Raw genomic sequence first — 22761 nt, 5'->3', positions numbered from 1 at the left:
TTGTGGCAATTTGATTTGAAATTTTAATTCAATGAAGATATCTCTACTCTCTGCCCCAGTTTGAGACAAATTAAAATTTGAATTTAAATCTAAATCAAAGTTAGTAACTAATTTTAATCACACATTTTATGGAATTCACAACTTTTCAACCATATATTTCATCAATTTTTCTCAAAATTTACTATAAAACTGATTTTAATCCCCATCAAACAAGGACTAGATCTTGAAGCACTATACTAAACATATCTTCTAATTACTTGATGAATTTCCATGTATCTGCCTACCTTTCCAGATTAGGCAACTCTAAACCGCAAGCAATCTCATAAGTCCTTGTTTAATATAGATATTAAAAAAAAAATCAACTTTTTAATAGATTAGATAAAAATTGATAGAATACGTGATCAAAAAATTGCGAGTCCATAAAATGTGTGACTAAAATTTAATTATTGATTTTGACTTAAATTTTAATCAATTTTTTTTTCTGAACCAAATAGTGGTTAAATAAAAAGGAAATTTATAATTTTTTGTGAGTAAATCAAATCTATCACAAATATTTCATATAATTTCTTGAGTGCATCGGTGCATCCCCATCAACCTCACTATTATTTCTTTGTGTGGGACCCTTGAACTCTTGCTATTTATACACATAAAAACCCATATAGGCCACTCTACCAACTCTCATGTGTCATGGCCCTCTTTGTACCTCTACTTATAATATTCTGGCTCCCTTCAAGTAATTATGCACAGGGTCCACCTTCTCCTGGCTACTACCCCAGTTCAAGAATTGGCTCAATAGGGTTCAACCAAGGATTTAGGAACCTTTGGGGTCCTCAGCATCAACATATAGACCAGGGAACACTCACTCTTTGGCTTGACAGAAACTCAGGTACGTGACACTCACTATTTATAATGTATTCATGTACATGTCTCGTTATGTTTTTTCTTGTTTTGGTGCAGCATTATATTTTAAGTGCTTGGTGGCATGGGTTGGGCTTTTTTACTCTTATGTTTATCCTTCCTGCTGAATTTTTTTTCGTTACAGGAAGTGGTTTCAAATCGCTTAGTCCCTATTCATCTGGTTATTTTGGAGCCGCGATCAAGCTCCATCCCGGTTATACTGCCGGAGTCATAACCTCTTTCTATGTAAGAACACGATAGGGATCGACAGTAAAACTGACAAGATTTTAACTTAATTTTCTTTCATTTATTTAGTACCATAGAGTATTTTATGTACCATATTGTCATACTGTATGCAGTAGTTTTTAGGCATTTTAAGTTTTTCTGTTTGACAATATATGGCAGCTTTCAAATAGTGAAGATCATCCAGGAAACCATGATGAAATCGACATTGAATTCCTTGGAACAACACAGAATAAACCTTATATTTTGCAAACAAATGTGTATATCAGAGGAAGTGGAGATGGAAAAATTATAGGTAGAGAGATGAAATTTCGCCTTTGGTTCGACCCTACAAGAGATTTCCATAACTATGCCATACTCTGGAACCCTAGTGAGATCATGTAAGTACATGGAATTTAATTTAGACTATAGGATAGCATTATTTCTTCTTTTTTCTAATATGTAAGAAAATTTATTTTATGTCATGCATGCACGTTTGTGTATGCAATGCAACCAGAAAGTGTTTGGAGAAGTAATGTTATTCATCATCATTATTAATTATTGTCAGAAGTGACCTTATAATTCATTGTTCATTTGAATTGTAATGCATTTAATATATTGGATGAAAAAAAAAAAAAAAAAGCTATAATATTATATTTCCTTGTGAAGTAATTTTCCTTATGTCAATTTGATTTGAAATTTTAATTCAATGAAGATATCTCTCGTCTTTGGCCCAGTTTGGTACAAATTAAAATTTGAATTTTATTCTAAATTAAAGTTAGCAACTAATTTTAACCACACATTTTATGTGACTCACAACTTTTCAACCACACATTTCATCAATTTTTATCAAAATTTACTACAAAACTAATTTTAATCCCCACCAAACAAGGACTAGATCTTAAAGCACTATCAAATTTGATTTTGTGACAAGTTGGTATAATCTTGTACAACTCAAGCATACTAAACATATCTTCGAATGGACAATGCTACATGTACAAACTTTTTTTACACAATCATTTACTTACTACTCACAATAAGGGTGGGGACAACAAGTCGCCATTTTTTAAATAAATGCAGGGTCCACACATTATGTGAGAGGGAGTGAAAGATTTTGTTAACCATAGTTTGTACATATATATTTATCCTCTTCGAATTACTAGATGAATTTCCATGTATTTGCCTGCCTTTACAGATTAAGCAACTCTAAACCGCAAGCTATCTCGTAAGTCCTTGTTTAATAAGATAAAAATATATATATATCAACTTTTTAATAGATTTAGATAAAAATTGTGAGTCCATAAAATGTGACTAAAATTTAATTATTGATTTTGACTTAAATTTTAATTAATTTTTTAATCTGAACCAAATAGTGGTTAAATAAAAAGGAAATATACATTTTTTTGTGGGTAAATCAAATCTATCACAAATATTTCATATAATTTCTTGAGTGAATCGGTGCATCCCCATCAACCTCATTATTATTTCTTTGTGTGGGACCCTTGAACTCTTGCTATTTATACGCATAAAAACCCATATAGGTACTCTACCAACGCTCATTTGTCATGGCTCTCTTTGTACCTCTACTTATAATAATCTTGTTCCCTTCAAGTAATTATGCACAGGGTCCACCTTCTCCTGGCTACTACCCCAGTTCAAGAATTGGCTCAATAGGGTTCAACCAAGGATTTAGGAACCTTTGGGGTCCTCAGCATCAACATATAGACCAGGGAACACTCACTCTTTGGCTTGACAGAAACTCAGGTACGTGACACTCACTATTTATAATGTATTCATGTACATGTCTCGTTATGTTTTTTCTTGTTTTGGTGCAGCATTATATTTTAAGTGCTTGGTGGCATGGGTTGGGCTTTTTTACTCTTATGTTTATCCTTCCTGCTGAATTTTTTTTCGTTACAGGAAGTGGTTTCAAATCGCTTAGTCCCTATTCATCTGGTTATTTTGGAGCCGCGATCAAGCTCCATCCCGGTTATACTGCCGGAGTCATAACCTCTTTCTATGTAAGAACACGATAGGGATCGACAGTAAAACTGACAAGATTTTAACTTAATTTTCTTTCATTTATTTAGTACCATAGAGTATTTTATGTACCATATTGTCATACTGTATGCAGTAGTTTTTAGGCATTTTAAGTTTTTCTGTTTGACAATATATGGCAGCTTTCAAATAGTGAAGATCATCCAGGAAACCATGATGAAATCGACATTGAATTCCTTGGAACAACACAGAATAAACCTTATATTTTGCAAACAAATGTGTATATCAGAGGAAGTGGAGATGGAAAAATTATAGGTAGAGAGATGAAATTTCGCCTTTGGTTCGACCCTACAAGAGATTTCCATAACTATGCCATACTCTGGAACCCTAGTGAGATCATGTAAGTACATGGAATTTAATTTAGACTATAGGATAGCATTATTTCTTCTTTTTTCTAATATGTAAGAAAATTTATTTTATGTCATGCATGTACGTTTGTGTATGCAATGCAACCAGAAAGTGTTTGGAGAAGTAATGTTATTCATCATCATTATTAATTATTGTCAGAAGTGACCTTATAATTCATTGTTCATTTGAATTGTAATGCATTTAGTATATTGGATGATGAATCGAAGGACTAATAATAATGAATATCTTTATTTGTATTTCGAGAGATGCATGCATAGTTGTGAAGACTAAATAGGTCTAGCCTAGCTCATATCCCTAGGTACATGTTTCATAAACAAGAGTGGAAAAAAAATTGTTGCACAACACTGATTGGTGGGCCAATATTGAGTTAATATCTTATAATAATTCATAAAATGTCTAGATGAATTTTGGTAGAAAGTGAAGAAAAGGAGACAAAAAAGCTAAATTAGCCCCATAATTTTTAATTTTCCTATGATGTGATGTGCAGATTTTTTGTGGATGATGTGCCAATTAGAAGGTATCCAAGGAAGAGTGATGCCACATTCCCATTAAGGCCTATGTGGGTTTACGGATCGATATGGGATGCCTCGTCCTGGGCTACTGAGAATGGAAAACACAAAGCTAATTATCGATATCAACCGTTTATTGGAAAGTACAATAATTTTAAGATAGCTGGTTGTAAAGCCAATAGTGCAACCTCGTGTCATCCGACAACTGGTTCACCGTACGGCTCTAGTGGGCTGAGCCACCAGCAGTACGACGCCATGGGGTGGGTGCAGAGAAATTACAAGGTTTATGACTATTGCCAGGATTCAAAGAGAGACCATAGACTCACACCTGAGTGTTAGGATTGGGCCCAATAGGGTTTTGTAAGTGGCTTGAGATGGACCCATTTTCCAAAATGGATACTAATTTGGGTTGAAGCGTCCAAGCCTGATTGTCTTGTCAAAACCCAATATGGGTTTGTTTGAGTGTGTGTGTGTGTGTGTGTTGTAATAAAAGAAAAGCAGTACTTTCTCAGTCCTATAATTGTTGAAGTAGTTTATCATAAATTTTAAACGTCACACGGATTTATATATTTTAATTAATTTTTTCGTCTTGAATTTAATCATATATCTTAATTAAAGACTTGGAATGTGGATTATTTTTATAAATGAAAAGGGCAAACTTGGACATCGGAATTGCTTTACTACTAAGCACAGTTATTTATATTTGTTTTCAACATTAATAATATGCATATACGCAATAGAGCTTGTTTGACAAGATTTTTGAAAAAAAGGAAAAAAAATTGAATTTTTCGACTTATTTGGATAATTTCTAAAGAGAAATTTTATTTAGTTGGAAGAAATTTTAGAGAAAAGTTGATTTCACGTAAATTAATGATAAAGCTTTCTAAAAAAAAAATGGAAGCGTGTCGATGGTACGTAATAAACTTGCAGCCAATGTTCAAATTAATTAATCAATTGAATCCAAAAAGATTATTTTTTTTTTATAATTGATTTTTTTTTTATCGTTAGAGAGAAAAGTGGATCTCGCATGTAAAATAAGAAATAAAAAATGACGACTGAAATATGATATAACGATCAAAAAATTGATTTTTAGGGTAAAATTTTGCTACCAAACATGCACTAAATGTTTACGTTTCTTCCTTTTTAAACGGTTTGGCTATAGGTACAATTTAGTTGATAGTGTGTGAAATAGTCAATATTTTTGTCATTGATTTCAATAACACTTATAAAAATCAACAGCACGAATTTTTACATCTCGTTAATTGTCAATAAGTTGTACATTTTCAATGTACAAGTAACACAATTCTTTTTTAAAACATTCCACTTTTTCACTGTGTCATGCTTTCTAGGGTATAAAAATTGAGTTTTAATTATTTGTTTAGTTAGTATTTATTTTATTAGCCCTATTTAGTGGACATTAAAATTATTATTTTAATTCAACTTAAAGTCAACAATTAAATTTAACCATATATTTCATGCGATTCACGACTTTTAAATCACATATTTATCCACTTCTATCCAAATTTACTAAAAAACTTATTTTAATCCCTACCGAATAGGGACAATAAATTAAAATTCAATTCTGATTAGAACTTTTAAATTTTATTATTATCTAGATGTTAATTATTAATCAGGATAAATCATTAATTAGAGTAACTAATTTATTAGGATTAGTAGTTAATTAAGTTTTTTAGTTGTTATAAGGTAATCAGAAAAAAAATCGTATCACTTACGCTCATTGCATAAACAGTTTCTATCATTTCAAATTTGGCACTTACAACCTCATTTCAAACATTTCTTGTATAGTTGGTCCTTTCTGCCAGGTTCCGTTAAATCATTTTATGAAATATAGGTAATTGGCATAAAAAATCCCTATCGGTTGCCTCCGTTACACAAACCATCCCTATTATTTCGATTTTAATAATTGGGCACTCGGATCAATCTTTCTTTTGGGGGGGGTGGGAAAACACATTTTTCATGAAAAAATATTAGCAATTAAACGCATTAGTATTTGTGTAATTTAGCTCCTCCATTCTAAAACTCATCACAAAACCCCAACACAGCAATCCAAACTAATAATGTTATTTGTACTTACTCATTATCATAGTCGTCCGATGTGGTACGCATGTGACGATTAATAATTTGATACATGTGATAAGAAAAAATATCACTTTAATACATCAAATTACAAATCGTCATGTCAAATATCACATTAGACGACTACCACGGCAAGCAATTACGAATAACATTATTCAGAGGGTGCTTGATGCAGATTTTGATAATTAATTTTTTGACCTTTAGAGATAAAAATGAGTCTTAGGTTTGAGAGAATAATTCAAAATGATGACTGAAGAGTAAAATAATGATAAAAAATTGATTTTAATTGGCTTAAAATCCCCACCAAACACCCCATCGATCCAAAACCACAATCCAGAACGATAACGTACAAACTTGTTATGGTTGGAGCCCAACTTCAACCAAAACCAATTAATTTCCAACCAAGTTCAACCAAATAACCAGCAGGTATAAACCCAAGATATTGTAATTATCCAAAATAAAGAACACAATCTGAAATAACTAACAATAAAAACACAAGATTCTGAATATAAATCGCAATCACCCAAATTGAGGAACATAAACTGAATTACTAACAAGAACCAGTTAATCGCCAACCAAAATCAACACATTCATTCCCTTAATTGATGATTGTCTTACAATGCAGTGGATTAAAAGTATAGTAACAATTACAAAAGAAAAAAATGGTTTAGCTGAGGAAGAAGAGACAGAGAATTGGAGAGAAGATTAAAGTAGAATAAGAGGAGAGGAAGAACCGAGAAGAAGAATAAACAGGAGAAGAAACTTACCACAGAGGGGGGAAACGCAGAACATAGAAGAAGAGGGAAGAACACAGAAGAAGAGGGGAGAAAACGGGCAGCAGCCACGATCAATTCAATGTTCCACACCTCCAAAACATAACCATACAATCCTATATAGAGTAAAATAACAACCGGGCTTGGGCTAGCCCATTAATACAAGCCCAATTAGATAAAATCAAAGATAAATGGTCTAATAAATAGTTACCCATGACATCCATTCCCCTTAAATTAACCTTGTCCTCAAGGTTCAAAGTCGGGATGCCTTCTTTGTAGGTTGTTAGCAGCTTCCTCATTCTCTTCACCATCCTTGAGTTAAGCAAGTAGTTCAAGATGACATATGTCTCATTGTTCTCATCTTTAGACTCATATATGGCATCTTCATCACTGGCTTTGGTTCTTTCTCAAAATTTTTCTCTTCGTCTATAGGGGGTCTATTTTCATCTTCCTTGATCGGATCCCGAACTGCGTATTCATCTATAAGTATCTTTAAATCGAGAGTTACTTTAAATACATCACCAGGTTGAATCAGTGTGGCATTAAATTCCCCTTTTCCAACAATTTTACCACTTATTTGGAATGACAAAATAACATCAACTTTTCCAGTAGGTATCACTTCTGCCCTACCATATGTACTGCCAACTTCCTCATCAATAGCCTGAGAAGTTCTCCAATTATCATCGGTAACCATAATAGGATTCCCACCAATTTTCACAAGGCCCTCTACTACCACAGCAACTTATCCTTTCAGTGTATCTGCTATCCCAAGAATACTAATTAAATTGTTATCATATGCCACATGTATTCATGTCCTTGCAATTTTGACTTCATTTCTACCTTCAGCAAAAGCATTCAATAAATTATGAATTTGTCTTGACCATATCTCCTAATCTTACCCCAAGCGATATCTCCTACATGAAATCTATGATCTCGAACTACTAATTTTTCTTCACTCTCTACTTTTTCATTATGAGCGACCACAATTCCAGTGTTCCCCTCAATACACACTTCTTCCCCTATATTTTTAGCAAACCTCTTACACAACTCTTCAGAGAACATACCCCAATCCGCCCTAGGATGGTTTGCAATGAATCCATATAACTATATGTAAGCCCTCCCTTCCAAGTACTTCTTAACCATTCCTAGCCTCAGTTCATCCGAAATGTGATGGAGTTGGAAGTATTTTCTGGCTTCCCTTAGCCATTTCCTAGGTCCTTCTCCCCCAAAATATGAAAAATGCATTTTAGCCTCTCGATTTTCTCTAGAAAATCAAGGATGAATTTCATATCTTCCAAGGATATACCTACTGGTTTGAGATGGTCACCCATATACTTCTATTTGTTTTTCTTTGCAATTAGCCTCGCTCCCAGATAATTGAGCTAACATTAACACCATAGACTCCTGTGTAGCCTTCATTTCTCCCATCATTTGTTCCATCCGGTCCAGGCTAGTACAAACACCCTGTAGTATTTGGTCGTTTGTTTTAAATGCCACTCCCAAATCACGTTGCTGCTCTGATACCACTTGTTATGCTTGGAGCCCAACTTTAACCAAAACCAATTAATTTCCAACCAAACTCAACCAAATAACCAGCAGCTATAAACCCAAGATATTGTAATTATCCAAATTAAGGGGGCGTTTGTTCCTCATTTTTGTAAAAATTAGAATGAGAAATATAATCGTCATGGGCTCCACATAAGAAATAGAAATTTAAATTTGGTGGCCTGATGTGATTGATAACTGCCACATTTTTCATTTTAATGGAGAAAAAATGGGAAACAAATAGGGGGTAAATAACACAATTTGAAATAACTAACAATAAAAACACAAGATTCTGAATATAAATTGCAATCACCCAAATTGAGGAACATAAACTAAATTACTGACAAGAACCAGTTAATCGCAAACCAAAATCAACACATTCATTCCCTTAATTGATGATTTTCTTGCAATACCGTGGACTACAAGTAAAGTAACAATTACAAAAGAAAAAAATAGTTTAACTGAGGAAGAAGAGACAGAGAATTGGAGAGAAGATTAAAAGTAGAAAAAGAGGAGAGGAAGAACCGAGAAAAAGAGTAAGCAGGAGAAGAAGCTTACCATAGAGGGGAGAAACGCAAAACACAGAAGAAGAGGGGAGAAAACGGGCAACAACCACGATCAATTCAATGTTCCACACCTGCAAAACATAACCATACAACCCCATATAGAGTAAAATAACAATCGGGCTTGGGCTAGCCCACTAATACAAGCCCAATTAGATAAAATCAAAGATAAATGATCCAATAAATAGTTACTCATGGCAAATTTCCACCGTATTAAGCGCTTCCTTTTAACTCGGGAAATTCTAAGCGCCAAATTCTCTCTCTCTCTCTCGCTGTGTATACGCGTGTTCAGAGGGTTAAAGAGATGACCGATGCATATGATCCACTGGATTTCGAATTTGAAGAGCCCATTCGTATTTCTCCTTCTGTCCCCAAGAAAAAGTAAGCCCTCTTTTCCTTTTACAGATTTGTTAAATTTCAAATTTTGGGTTCTTGTAGTTTTAGTGTTCTCCGTCCTTTTTTTTTTTTTTTTAAAATTTTAAATCGCTAACAAAAACCCTTTTTCCCCTTATTATTGAAAATTTAAAATATTGAATATAATATAATAGATTGTGGTAGTGTTGAAAATTTCTTCAGCGTTTATGAAATTGTCAAAATGCACGAATTGTTATGTGTTAAAAATCCTAGTTCCTGGCCAACGAGGCCTTATTCTGCTGAAGAAAAAGAATGAAGCTAAAGAGTCGAGACCTAAAAGCTCAAGTTCAAGACTCACCATGGAGTGTATTATTTATCATTTTTATTGGTTTTTCCTGTTAATAAATAAGTTTATTATCCCTGTTACTAGATTTCGACAACTTGCTTATGATATGTAATAGTGATGAAGAATGTTAATGATATTTTACTAGAAAAGTATAAAAGTTTTGGGGGATTGAAGAGGTTTCTTCTAACTATTTTCAACGATCATTAGATATAGAAAAATTTGGTACAAGAGTGTGCCACTTGTTAACCATAAGATGCATATGCATACCCATTTATCATAACTCTTATTATTGGGAAGTTTATGCATAGATGTTCACACTGGGAATAGTTGTTTTCTTCCCGTGTTTGCTTTGATTTACTCATCATACAATTCCAGCGCTGATCAGTTCAATTTGTGAAGATAATGGGAAAGGAATAGATGAATTGATCGATCCATTTGACCTCTCCCATGGCACACTCCTCTGAGGAGCTCTTCTGACTTATCCCTGGGGTTGCACAAGATTACACTAGCCATCTTATCAATTGGATAAACTGAGGTGACAAACACATTATATGTTGATGAAAAATTGAATAAAGTGATCAAGAAATTCATCTTACTTTCCATTGTTTTTCCTAAATCATAAGAATTCATTGATGATAGATAACCACGTCAAATTATAGTTGAACAAGAAGGAAATGATTACATATTTTTATATAATCAAGATTTGTCATGGGGTGAGAAGTGTCATTATACTCCTGTTGAACTGTTTAGAATTACTGTAGAGATTTGTATCACTTAATGCAGAGGAATGGATGTTTTCTTCTGCTGATTTTTTTCCTGTTTTTCATAATGTGATCTAACTTTCAACTGTTTAGAATTACAGTAGGAATTTGTATCACTTGATGCAGAGAACTAGATGTTTTGTTCTGCTGATTTTTTTTCCTGTTTTTCATAATGCGATCTACCCCTTGTGCCATCCCTCATCTTGGCTTTTATATATGTTATTTCTCCTAGAAGGTTTCAGTTTGGGAACATCTGCATCATTTTAAATGATTTACTTTCTACGCATGTATAGATTTTATCTATAGACAATGATCTGTTATAGTGACTTTTGTTCTGTTTAATTTAATTTATTTTACAGGAAGAAAGTTATAGGTTTGGATGATCTATTGGAGGATCATGAGAAGGAGCAAAAGAGGATCAATGAGAGAAAATCTAAACGACAAAAGATAAAAAATACTTCTGATTCAGAGGAGGATGAGGATGCTAGAGAAAAAGAACTGTCGAAATGTGTTGATAAATGCCAAAAAGAGGCATAATTTTCATTTAACTATTTTCTATTTTTTGTTTAAGGATTTTATGTAAAGTAAGTTCTAACGCTGTATGTGTTTCCTAGATGGATCAAATAAACGACGACGATGAAATGCCCTTGTGGGGCATTCAAGTCTTTGGAGATCAGGTTCCACTTGCTATTGATTGGCACATATTGTACCTTGGCAGTCTTAGTTTGCATTGTATGATTAGTTGCAATTTATCTTTCTCCTATTTATAACTTGCAGAAAATATTTCCAGCTTTGGAATATCCAGAGCCAAGAAGTTTTATTTTGCAGTCTATCGTGAACAACAAGCTCAATTCATTGGTTGAACTTACTATTGAGAAAGGTTTCTACTTATTACTCTTGTTTAGTTGTTTCCATAAATTGGTTCCTTTTACTACTTTTGGGAGTTGTCTATCATTTTTTGATATGTAACTTGAGTCGGACTTTGGACTTCTAAAAAATGCAAGACGGCCAGTATTTTGTTATAGAGAAAATTATTTTGATATTTGGACTGTGGTAGGAGAACCTTTTCTTGAAGGGTTGTTGGTGGATGGTTGGCTCTTGAAGCTGATCTTTACACAAGGCCGAGTTGAAAAATCCATCTCAACTTGGATATTTAATTTGAGTGAGTGCAATACCACTGTCAGTTATTTACAAAATGCTTATGTCACATTATGTTAAGCTCTTTTCTTGTGCCTTGCTAGTGTTATATTCATCAAAGGAATGGTTGAGGAAAGCTGCCTGTGAGTTTTGGTGCTCCATTCTCTCACCTGAGGTTGGTTTATCCTTGTTCCATTCAGAGCAGTCTATCAGTGTATGAGAATGTAACTTCTAATTTCTTTCTATTTTTTGAAGTTTTGTTTACTTTTAATGCTTAAACAGGCCAATTCATCAGGCATCAAAATTGACTGGTTACCTAGCTATTCAGATCTGAAAAGAGCTCTTGGCATATATGGTTATCTTTTGGACTCACCATCTAAACTTTCTTCTGATATAGATATGATCCATGCTGGTAAGCATCTCATGTTTAAACCCCATAATAATGGTGCATTCATAGTAATAAAATAATGCATTTCTAAGGAACACAGATGACACTACTTGAAATTACTTTCTCCGTCTTCTATTAGTTGGTTGTCTATAAATTTGGAATTGCAGAACTGAGAAATTCACAACATATTTGTGGTTCGGCCTAGGATAAAACAGCATGAACAAACCAGACCTTATTTCCTATAAATTTGAAGCTATATGAAACCTTCTTCCCCATTCCGTTTGGTACATTGCTAGATTTATCTAGCAACTACAATGTACCGTATTAATTTTGGTCTATATTTCCATTTTCTAACCCATTCAACTAAGTTACGGTTGGGTCTATATTTGTTTTGTTTATCTTCACTTGCAACAATTATTTTAGAAGGCCTGGTATCCTGTAGTATTTTTTCGTTTTAATTGTTAATAAGGTCATATTTACCTCTGCCTTCTGTTCATTATCTGTTTAACTCTGCTTTATATCTTTTGCTATGTGAAGGAGACAAAGGAAGTAGGAAAATGGGAAAGAAACAGACCTTTATTCTTGATTAATGAATACGATGACGATTCTTGTCACTTAAGGGTGGTACACTAGAATGGATGTTTGAAAGATAGAACTTCATAGAAGAGGCAGAACGTGGGAGATTTCTTCTCGTCTCTAGGAATGTTTGGTGTGGCAGAAGAGGTTTATATGAGTCTTTATTATTGAACTTTTCACCGAGCCAGTTTTTTATTTGAATTTCATCTATATGCTCAGAATGTTAAATCATGATATGAACACAAAATCAAATTTTCTCCAGCAACTATTTTATCTTAGCAATTACTAGTAGTCCCTTTTCTTTTAAGTTTTGGAAAGGGAAAAATCATTTTAGTATGATATGTATCTTTGTGTTCTCCCCTTTCCCCTTTGGCGAGTGGAGGAAAGGGAGCGTGTATACTCTCTCCCTGACCCAATAAGTCCTTCTAGGTGACGTGTGTTTTAGTCCTCTCGATATTGTTGCTTTGAGTTGGGCCAGTACTTACTCAACTGTTCAAGTGGTTTCTCCATTTTTATGCAATGTTCGCTTCAGTGCAACAGACTTATACTTAAAAGGAGCTATCTGAACTAAGTGACTTCTCCAAATTGCTTGTGTTATATAGACACAATCATGGCGTAGGTAAAAGGTCCTGCGTAGGTGAAGGTATTGATTGTGCTGGAGGAAAGTGTGCGATATTGAGATCCATCACATTGATTGATTGTGCTTCACAAGTTGGAAGAGGGAGGGGTAGACCAAAATGAATATGGCATTGCTAAGGACCTGGTTGTTTGAATCTTCAAGTATTTGAGTAGATTTAGGAATGATTTGAACAAGTGGTGAAAGAGAATCATGTAACCAATCCCAAATTTATGAGAAACAAGGCTTTTTTGTTGTATTATTTTCTAGTATGATAGTTTTCATGTGACTATTCGTTCTATTTATTTTAGATATGCCACATCACAATTGCGTGCATTATATGAATTTATTCATGATTGGTCAGTTCCTCACATCCATTTACACTGTCTTAGATTCGGATACAGCAGGACCACCTCAAAATATAAGATGTTGGATAAAATATGTTGCTGCCTGTTGCCAAGTTAGGTATGAACAGTAGTTTTCTGTGTCTACAAGTTGTATGTGTTTTTGTCTTCATGAATACAAATTTTATTTTTTCCTTTGGTTATAACTTAGAAGTGTAAATTTGTGATATACAAATTCTTGAAGACGAAGTAGTTTTGCACTAGTGCATGAGATAAGCTCTAATGTTAAACACTCTGGTGGACAACTTTCACTTATATATGGTTTGCAGGAATATGCATGTAATTTTCTCGACTTTGGAAGCAGAAGATTTTCTTGGGGTGATCATTAGTCTCTTCCTAGATCGACAACTTTTGGGCCTTAGTATGATTTTGCATGCATGTATGTATTCAGTTATAAGTTTCTTCAAAGATGAGGAATGGCATGACAGTTGTGAGAGAGTCGCAAAATCGCTTTGTTGCAGGTTTCCCTCTGACACTCCTCTTTAATGATTAATCTTTATGTCTACTCTTCTTTCTACTGCACATTGATTTAATTGTCAAATATGTGTTTGATACATGCCTGATGTTTTTATTTTTCCTTTTTTTTTTTTCCTTTTTTTTTTTTTTTTTTGGAGAAGAAAATTAATGGAAGTGGCATTTACAGAGGAAGTTACATTGAGTCGCAAATGAAGCTCATTTAATACTATTACTGACTGGATTAAATGATCAACGAAGCTTAATTTATTTGATAATCGTGAGATAGGGTTCAGAACTAGTTGAAACACTCGAGTCCTTGATAATAAAATGTTGGATGTGATTGAGAGAAATCGATCACCTCCAATGTTGAAAGTAAAATTGATTTATTGGATACTTCTATATGGTTTCTTGATTATATAAGATATGCATTTCACGTTTAAGTGTTTCTTGGGTGTCAAATCCAGCCCTATTTGTATTTTGATATTTGATCTTTTCCTTTCCTGCTCTTTGCTAAAAATGTGCTGTTACTGATGAAGATTGCCTGGGGATATCAATTGCTTGAGAACGGTTGAGAGTATATCAGGAAGCAATGGACGAAGCAAACACCTGCGAAGTGCAGTGGCAAAACAATTTCTAATAAGATGCTTGAATGAGAAGGTGACAGTTGAACACCTCATCGTCTCTAAATTCATGCATATATAATTTCTTTTAGGATTGAAAAGAAATTTAAAGGTTTGGAGTGATATATTGTTTAATTAACACTTCTTTCTTTTTTTTTTTTTGATCGGCAACCACTTTTAATCTTATGCAAACCCTAAAAGGGATTGAGCTTGGTTATTGTAACTTTAATTAATTAGTCTTACTTTTACATCATGCTACAACTGAATGTGAACTTGTACTTTGTTTTACATTATTATATAAACTATAACATAAAATTTAGAGTCTTGTTCCTTATTTGTAGGAATGTGATGCAGAGGATATCCTGAGAATGCTAATCTCAATTAATGTGAAGGACAAGAATTGTGATCTTTCGAAGATGTACATATACTTGGGTCTGGCAGAGAACTGGCTGCTATTTGATCCCACGTTAAAAGATAATGCAAAGATACATGAGATGTGGAGAAGTTGTCTTCGGAACTGCTCTTGCGGAATAGCCATCACTGATTTGAGGTCTTATGCTTCAAAGGTGAGCAACAAATGCACCATCACATTTGCCCCTGACCCCTTGCCATTTGGCACACTCGCCACGCACATATATCCAACATTATAATTTAATACCAAAAACGAGCAAAACCCAAGAATTATGTTACAAAATTCTTAAAACCGTGCAGGTCCGTAGTAAAGCTTCATATCTTCTTCAAGGCATGGCCAACAAGTGACTGATTTAGGTTACTATTCAAGCACTTGGCAATCTATATTTGCTTCACAAAGTTTGCTCAAAACCCACATGAAGACAGAAGAGTTTGAATTCAAAAATGTTACCAAAATATCTATTTTGACATGATAAAGCGTATCTACCACAGGAAAAGACGTGTTATCTAACTTAAATCATTGACATTTGGCATGATAGTTCCAGTCATTTTCATCAGTGTTCACAGAGCCGAAGCAGTTTCTGTTGCGAGTTTTAGCCATTTGAGCAGTGGTTTGACCTATAATCAAGAAGCCAGAATGCTTTGCCGCACCTCTTCCACTACTGATTATTTTGTCAATGGAAGTGCTTATTTTAGTACAGCAAAATTGTAATGTATAATGATGGGCTGTGTTAAAAATAGATCTGTTGAGTTTGACTGCTTTTGTCCCAAAGTTGTACCGTTAGGATTCGACGGTGCTATTACGATTGCATCACGTTTCGCTTGACTAATAGTGAGAGCGTGTTTGATTGACATGGAAAATATCACCTAGAAAAATAAAATATTTTCTTTGTTTTAAGGAAAACAAAAACCACTTTTCTCCAAAGAAAATATTTTTCTTAAAAACAAGGAAAATTAGATTTATTTTTAAAAGTTGAAAAATATTTTTAATGGAAAAAAATAACAATCAAACACCCAAAGTGGAAATTTGGATGGAAATTTGTTATTTTCTATGGAAAATAAATGTAATCAGATATATCCTACGACACCGTTTGATTGCCCATTAATTCCCTAGAAGGTGGAAATTAATTTCCATATTTTCCAAATTCTAGTGTTTGATGGCAAAACATTTCCTTGGAATTCACTTTCCATACAAGCCACACATGCCTATTTCCCTTCATTTCAAGGAATTGGTTTTCTCACCTATATGGGGGGAAAGTGAATTCCAGGTTTTCAAAATTTTTTTTTTTTGGGTGTTAGCAATGGAAACAAATTCTAAGAATTATTGTAAAAAAATATTTTCTTTTAATTGACAATTTTTGTGTAAAATAAAGTCAAACGAACACCGAAAAATATATGTTTATTTTTATTTTATTATTTTTTTTTTTGGGATTTTGGCAAACAAATTTCATTCCCAATACTAGTAAATTATATTTCTTTAATTGACAATCTTCATTAAAACAAAGTGAAACAGACATTAAAAAATACTTTAATTTAAACATTTTTTACGTGAAAAATTATACCAATCAAATAAAATAATTTACAATTTCCCATCAATTCAATTCCCTGGAATTCGTTTTGTTTTCATCCAAATTCCACATTTGCAATCAAACGGGCCCTAAGTGAAAATAACTTCTAAGTTAATTATTTTGTCAAGCAAAATTTTCTAAGTTACATTTTTACTAAATTTTTTTTTTTTTTTTTTACGTTTTGATAAAGTGATTTAGAGTCCATTTAATTGCAAAGATGGAATTTGGATGGAAAGAAAATGAATTTTAGAGAATTGAATTGCCTAAAAATTGTTTTATTGAAAATTGTTAATTAATAGTGTTTGATTAGTATAATTTTTCACCTAAAAATGTTGAAATAAAAGTGTATTTTGGTGTTCATTTGATTTTGTTTTTCATAGAAATTGTCAATTTAAAAGATATTCACTTTTACAACTGTTCTTAAAATTTGTTTTCATTGCACAAAAAAAAAAAAAATCTATATTTTGGTGTTCGTTTTGTTTTGTTTTATATGAAAATTGTCAATTTAAATGATATTCTCTTTTACAATTGTTCTTAGAATTTGTTCTCATTGCCAAAAATAAAAAAAGAAAAAAAAAGGGTGAAAAACATAAAACCATCTACCCTATGGAAAAATGAATTCCCTAAAAACCTGGAAATCGTGAGCGTGTGAGGGAAATTTGGGAAATGAATTGCCTGAAAAAATTTGGCTATCAAATAAGCCAAAAGTGGGAAATGGAATTTGTTTTTCACTTTCCATGCAAAATTTTGGGCTATTAAACATAGCATTAGTGCAACCAGACATACTCTTTACCCATGTGTACGTGGGTTTGATTTTCTGAACAGGTTTTTATGTTATTTCACTTCATTTTTGGAAGTTTTGCATAATTACTCCTTAATATTTACAACCTCATAAAAATTCCATTCAATTCACAATCTTTAGTTCCATGATTTTGTCCTTTCAATATAATTTCATAGACTTCAATTTCTCATGAGCTATTTTTCTAAGGATGACATAACACTATGCTTGACACCTAATCCAATCCTGCTAACTTTTTCTTTTCCCTTTTTTTTTTTTTTTTTTTTTTTATTTTTATTTTTAAATTTTTAATAAACTTTACTTTTATTTTTCTTTTGGGTTGTTCCCCCCCCCCCTTTTTTTTTTCATTTTCAATTTCAATTTCAATTTCAAATTTTGGAATAAACTTTACTTTTATAACACACAAATCTTGTTCAAATTTATTTTGATGCATGACTAATTTATGAAGTTAACAGTTTAGGTGACAGTGAATCCTTATTCATTGTCGACATCACTAATCTAGATATTACCCTTGATTCATTGTCGATAATGAATTAAGGTATTATGGATCATGATTACCATTAATGATGTGTAGCATTATCCTATTTTATTATTTTTGAAAAGAATCCAAATAATCCCTCCCACGCTATTTGAAATAAGGAGGTTCGGCTGCGGCTCTGCCTCGGAAACCCTCGACAACATTCAATCACTTTGCTTCGGAAGGCCGTTATAAACTCCGAACCACAAATCTTTACCTTTTGCTTTTACTTTAGCTTTTTTTGATTTCCATCTTTCTCAATCCGCCACGATTCCCTCCCTTAACAACGGCGATTTCCATCTTCAGTTACTATTTTATATATGTTATGATACTTTTGATTCCAATTATATGTTTCTCATCATACATTTCGAAGACTAGAAGGCCATAGTTTATTTTCGTTAATTTTTTTCTGTAATTAGTGTCAGACACATAAACCCATTTTGTAGAACATCCATTTGTCCCTTTGGTGTAATTTCACTTCAGGATAATTTTGGGTCTGAATTTAGTGTTCATTTCTAGGAAATTCCACTTGGGTATCTTGAATTTTGAGGTTATTTTTCGAAAGGGATCTTGAAGGAGGATTATGAAAGGGGATAAAATGGCGAAAAGATCCTCTTTTGGAAACATGGTGAGAAGGAGGCTTTCAGATATTACTAATTCTTTGCCAAATCCCAAGTCTCCTGCGATTGTGGAGAAGTTGCCCTCAGAATCTGCTTCTGGCAAAGATTACATTGACCAACTAGTTAAGGTAATTTGTTCTGCGTTTTCTGTATACATCATCTCTATTACCTTTTGATTTAACTTTTTCTTTCACAATTATTTTGTGTGATTTATGGATTTTTGAAACAGGAAAACGTCGGATTGGTGAAACTTATTCAAGACAAAAAGTACTTTTTTCTTTAATCTCTTACTGTGTCTGTGTGTTACCTTGAATTTTATATTTTGTATGCAGTATTTGAACAAGTTGGACAGGGGAATAATGTATAAAATATTAGCTCCTTTTCTTATTTAATCCCGTAGTATCTAATCCACACTGCCCCTAAGTTTCTCAGAATTTTTTTTTTCTTTCTAAATTTTATCAACAGTAAAATCATAGAACTAAGTGGAATAGAGATTCAAAATTTGAGAGAGAGTGTACAGAAGATGCAGTTGCAGAACTGGAATCTCGCACAATCAAATAGTCATATGTCAGCGGTAAATGCTTTTCGTTTTTGCCCAACTACACGGATGTAAAATGTTTTGTAGGATAAATTTGACTGGTTTTTTTATGGTAATCATTTTTCTTGTTATCTATGCAGGAACTTAATTTGAGTAAAGAAAGGGTAAGCTTGACGCTCAGAATTCGAGAGTTGTATCTTATTTGTAGATTGGACCTGGCTTTACGCATGCGGTTTCTCTTGTTTTTATAACTTACTGATTTAATTGCAGTTGAAAACACTGCAACATGAACTTGTATGTAAGGACGCTCTTCTTAAAGCAAAGAGTCTAGAACTTAAGGTAAACTCAAATCAGTTCTATATTATAACGTTGGTGTGCTTATTATAACGTTGGTGTGCTTTCAGAACTGTTTTTGTTTGTGCTTTCTCTTTTTCTGAATGAAAACTTAGCAAAGTGTCTCAACGTTAATAGTAATGTTTAAGTCGAGTTTCTTCCCTCATTAGCATTATCGAGGACTTTTCATAAACTGAAATTCATTATTACCTTATTTCAAATATGTCGAGACGTGTACATGGAAACATATGTTATTTTGTTCTTGTTGAGGTTGAGCGTTGCAAATACGGTTTTGAAATGTGTTATGGAGCAGTTTTGAAGCTTCAATGTAAAGTAGTAATGTTAATCTGAGCTCCTTCCTCAATAGCATTGTGGAGAACTTTTTCACTTGCTGAAAAATTCTTACTTATGTGGGGTGTTCATACCCGGGCAATGAGATCTCCCCTGCGTACACACATCTAATAATGGTGTCAATATCCAATTTGTTTTCGGCATCAGAGTCCAGTATTGCAGAATGTTTGCTAAAATTATAACACTTGAATAATATTGATATCGAGTTGGAGTTTTTGTACTGATATTTGCAGGGACCAGAAGAAGTGAATGCTGAAAAGAATGGATTACAGGTGTGTTTGTTGAGCTCTAGTGGTTTCGGAGGTCAAATGATCGCATTTGTTGCTAACTATCTGTATTATATAGTTGGAGACTAAGGAGCATGAAATGTTCGATATGGAGGCTGGAACTAATGAGGATAGCAAACAGGGAAATGGAAGCAGGAGACGACGTGCCTCAAGAAGCCGATGTATATGCTAGATTTCAGTGCAGCTACTTTTAGTTGGTTATCGTCCGATCCTCGTCTCTTTGAAAAAAGGGGGTTTGGATTTGATAGTTCTTTTTATAGTGTTATAATCGGCTAATGATTCCAGCTGTTAACTAAGTAGAATTTATGGTTAATTGCAGCGTCTGGCCAGTCAACATCATCTCAACAAGTTGTAGAGAAAGAAGTAATGAAAACCAAAAGGTTTGTATTTACTTAACTGCACTACAAGTCATCTTTCAGTTGTGATTGAGCCCGAATTTTCCTTCTGCAACACTGTCTTAGACATAACGGACGTACAATTGAATTGTGGTGTCGAAATAATTTAAAACTTTGGATTTCCTACCAATAGAAATGACCTAAAGAGGTTCTTTTGCATAAGAGTGATGCTTCTCTAGAGCATATTAGAAAGAGGGAAGGATGGAAGCCTATTGTGGTTGCTAAAGATCGACCATTAAATCTAGCATCAAATTAAACTAATGTACAAAAAAAGATTCTTGTAGAAAACTCCAAAAAAGAAAAAAATAATAACTGCTTATAAAATAAAATCATCGTTAGAGAATTTTCAATAGACCTTTTAAATATGAGATGCTATCTATTTTAAAGATTCGACCTTTATAATCATGTTTCAAAAGATTCTTTAAATTAAAATTTTAATTTAGAGTGGGTTTGACTCTCTAAATTTGAAGAGCCAAACTCATTATCTATAATTAAATACATTCAAAATGTTTCAATTTTCAATGAAAGAAAATGATAAAATAATCTAAAGAAATGCAAGTTAAAATAAAAGATAAAAAAAAAAAAAAAAAAAAATTGGGAGTCGTAAATTAAGTGTTAATATAAAGATCTTGTTCGAGTATTTCAAAATTTTAACTTTTTAAATTTATAGATGCCCTTCAAATGATAGAATATAGTATTTTAAAATATGGAGCCTCTTGAAGATGCCAGAGTAAATATTACAAAATTGGATTTTGTGTCTGAATTTTATGTACAAGGATATTTGAAGTTTTTGAATTTCCCCCACTGGCATTTATATGTTTTCAGTACACGAGATTTTATTTCTATAATCTAAAAATAGCATCTGAATTTACATTAATGGAGGATACATGACAGAAGATTTTGTTTATACAATTTTGATATGCTGATGAGATAATCATCTCAATAACATCAATTGTACTTGCTATTGCTGCATCATCCTAATGATAAATCAAAGTTTATTCTGTTCCCACTACTGGCTACTGCTGTTTCTATTACTAAGCTTTTTATCGTTTTCTAGGCTTTGTTTGAGAAGACAATCTGCTGCTACTTACAGAATACAACACCAGGAACCGGCAGAGAACTTGTTCGAGATTGATTATGACACATTTCCAGTGGCCGGACCATTGAATAATTCTGCACGTGAAGATGGATCCTATTCACCACCTTCATCTGAAGCTCAAGAACCACGTAGAACTTCCATTGGACGACCATTACGAAGTGCAGTCGAGAAGGTTGAATCCTACAAAGAAAGACCTATTAACATCAAAATGAGGAGAACACAATGATCACTGTCAAATTTGTCGAGAACTCATGATTAGATAGCATGTTATGATGCTGCATGACCTTTTGTGTTTTGTTTATTGTATAACTGTATCTTTATGACATTATTTGGAGTATTTGTGGTTGAAAAGTGTGGAAAATTTGTGGTATTTTTTGGAGAATGTGCGGTTGAAAATGATTTTTGAGAAAAATGAATTTGGAAAAGTTTGTGCCAAACAAAGCCTTAAATTCGAGCAACGACTCAACTACATGAATCTTGTGTTCTGTGGATAACATATATATAATGAACGATTATTACCAAACCAATCAAAAAGTTCTTAACAAATTTTATTTTACAAATATGAATGATAGTAGTGAACTTTATACTGAACTGGTGGTGCCAAAACTTCGTTCAAATACTGAAGGTGACAGAGGGCAGCATAACGATGATTGGGAGACCAGAAAAATGGGACAGAGGGCAGCACGACGCAAGCGAGTTATGCAGCATTTGATGCTCTTGGCAGGGAGATAAACATTGAATAAATTGTATTTAATTTATTCTTTCCAAGTTCTTATACATGTTATTGTGAGAAAGAAAGTGACTACTAACTACAATACAATACACAATATATTTTATTGTTAGAGTTATATTAAATTTGAATTTTAGCCTCTGTTTAATGGCCATTATTTTGTCAAAAAAGAGAGAGTTTTAAATAATGATTTTTTTTTTGGGAGAATGTGTGGTTAAAAAGTTGGAAAACGATTTTTAATTACATGTAAAATATTTTATTGTATAAATTTGGTGTTAAAATGAGTATGAAAATTAAAAAGTTTTGTTTTAAATGGAGATAAATAGAGGCTTAATTAAATCCAAATTTATAATGAATAATAGAAGATGTTTTTTAAAGCTAAGTAACCTAAGTTCAACTATATCAAAGTTTAGTGGCCAAAA

General features: G+C 33.0%; 4 protein-coding genes across 7 annotated transcripts; all 4 read left to right on the top strand.

Moving 5' to 3' along the window:
• Positions 1-666: 666 nt before the first annotated feature.
• Positions 667-1550, top strand: LOC111374628 (probable xyloglucan endotransglucosylase/hydrolase protein 32). The gene is made up of 3 exons (XM_022997330.1): positions 667-886; positions 1043-1143; positions 1303-1550. Exons 1-3 carry the CDS (start codon positions 688-690, stop codon positions 1522-1524), a joined length of 522 nt encoding a protein of 173 aa, XP_022853098.1. The 5' UTR covers positions 667-687; the 3' UTR covers positions 1525-1550.
• Positions 1551-2684: 1134 nt separating this feature from the next.
• LOC111374627 (probable xyloglucan endotransglucosylase/hydrolase protein 32) lies at positions 2685-4598 on the top strand. Its single transcript, XM_022997329.1, has 4 exons — positions 2685-2883; positions 3040-3140; positions 3300-3517; positions 4034-4598. Exons 1-4 carry the CDS (start codon positions 2685-2687, stop codon positions 4392-4394), a joined length of 879 nt encoding a protein of 292 aa, XP_022853097.1. The 3' UTR covers positions 4395-4598.
• A 4638-nt stretch (positions 4599-9236) lies between these two features.
• Positions 9237-15928, top strand: LOC111374642. Of its 4 annotated transcripts, none has more exons than XM_022997349.1 (13): positions 9237-9414; positions 10854-11025; positions 11109-11171; positions 11272-11374; positions 11552-11656; positions 11736-11806; positions 11914-12043; positions 13604-13676; positions 13885-14076; positions 14608-14728; positions 15033-15257; positions 15403-15459; positions 15642-15928. In XM_022997349.1, the coding sequence occupies exons 1-12, from the start codon at positions 9338-9340 to the stop codon at positions 15448-15450; spliced, it is 1380 nt and encodes a 459-aa protein (XP_022853117.1). In that variant the 5' UTR covers positions 9237-9337; the 3' UTR covers positions 15451-15459; positions 15642-15928. The 4 variants fall into 4 exon arrangements, with proteins under 4 accessions (XP_022853117.1, XP_022853116.1, XP_022853118.1 ...); XM_022997350.1 differs by adding an exon at positions 10109-10268 and having other exon boundaries at positions 9272-9414; positions 15403-15916; XM_022997351.1 differs by adding an exon at positions 10133-10268 and having other exon boundaries at positions 9332-9414; positions 15403-15916.
• A 2218-nt stretch (positions 15929-18146) lies between these two features.
• LOC111374641 (SHUGOSHIN 2-like) lies at positions 18147-21991 on the top strand. Its single transcript, XM_022997347.1, has 9 exons — positions 18147-18734; positions 18836-18873; positions 19072-19180; positions 19285-19308; positions 19415-19483; positions 20062-20100; positions 20174-20276; positions 20435-20495; positions 21568-21991. Exons 1-9 carry the CDS (start codon positions 18570-18572, stop codon positions 21833-21835), a joined length of 876 nt encoding a protein of 291 aa, XP_022853115.1. The 5' UTR covers positions 18147-18569; the 3' UTR covers positions 21836-21991.
• Positions 21992-22761: the final 770 nt, after the last annotated feature.

This window comes from Olea europaea, unplaced genomic scaffold, assembly GCF_002742605.1.
Source record: "Olea europaea var. sylvestris unplaced genomic scaffold, O_europaea_v1 scaffold1269, whole genome shotgun sequence".
NCBI classification, from domain to species: Eukaryota; Viridiplantae; Streptophyta; class Magnoliopsida; order Lamiales; family Oleaceae; genus Olea; species Olea europaea.
This window is presented reverse-complemented; position numbering and strand designations above follow the sequence as displayed.

What these genes read in the sequence shown, in the direction of transcription:
- LOC111374641 (XM_022997347.1), top strand. Translation starts at nt 18,570, where the DNA reads ATGAAAGGGGATAAAATGGCGAAAAGATCCTCTTTTGGAAACATGGTG. An exon ending in CAAAGAGTCTAGAACTTAAG is followed by an intron (nt 19,484 to 20,061) that starts GTAAACTCAAAT and finishes TGATATTTGCAG; the next exon opens with GGACCAGAAGAAGTGAATGC. An exon ending in CTGAAAAGAATGGATTACAG is followed by an intron (nt 20,101 to 20,173) that starts GTGTGTTTGTTG and finishes TGTATTATATAG; the next exon opens with TTGGAGACTAAGGAGCATGA.
- LOC111374627 (XM_022997329.1), top strand. Translation starts at nt 2,685, where the DNA reads ATGGCTCTCTTTGTACCTCTACTTATAATAATCTTGTTCCCTTCAAGT. An exon ending in TTGGCTTGACAGAAACTCAG is followed by an intron (nt 2,884 to 3,039) that starts GTACGTGACACT and finishes TTTTCGTTACAG; the next exon opens with GAAGTGGTTTCAAATCGCTT. An exon ending in TGGAACCCTAGTGAGATCAT is followed by an intron (nt 3,518 to 4,033) that starts GTAAGTACATGG and finishes TGTGATGTGCAG; the next exon opens with ATTTTTTGTGGATGATGTGC.
- LOC111374642 (XM_022997349.1), top strand. Translation starts at nt 9,338, where the DNA reads ATGACCGATGCATATGATCCACTGGATTTCGAATTTGAAGAGCCCATT. An exon ending in TTGATAAATGCCAAAAAGAG is followed by an intron (nt 11,026 to 11,108) that starts GCATAATTTTCA and finishes TGTGTTTCCTAG; the next exon opens with ATGGATCAAATAAACGACGA. An exon ending in GCAAAATCGCTTTGTTGCAG is followed by an intron (nt 14,077 to 14,607) that starts GTTTCCCTCTGA and finishes TTACTGATGAAG; the next exon opens with ATTGCCTGGGGATATCAATT.
- LOC111374628 (XM_022997330.1), top strand. Translation starts at nt 688, where the DNA reads ATGGCCCTCTTTGTACCTCTACTTATAATATTCTGGCTCCCTTCAAGT. An exon ending in TTGGCTTGACAGAAACTCAG is followed by an intron (nt 887 to 1,042) that starts GTACGTGACACT and finishes TTTTCGTTACAG; the next exon opens with GAAGTGGTTTCAAATCGCTT. An exon ending in GAGTCATAACCTCTTTCTAT is followed by an intron (nt 1,144 to 1,302) that starts GTAAGAACACGA and finishes AATATATGGCAG; the next exon opens with CTTTCAAATAGTGAAGATCA.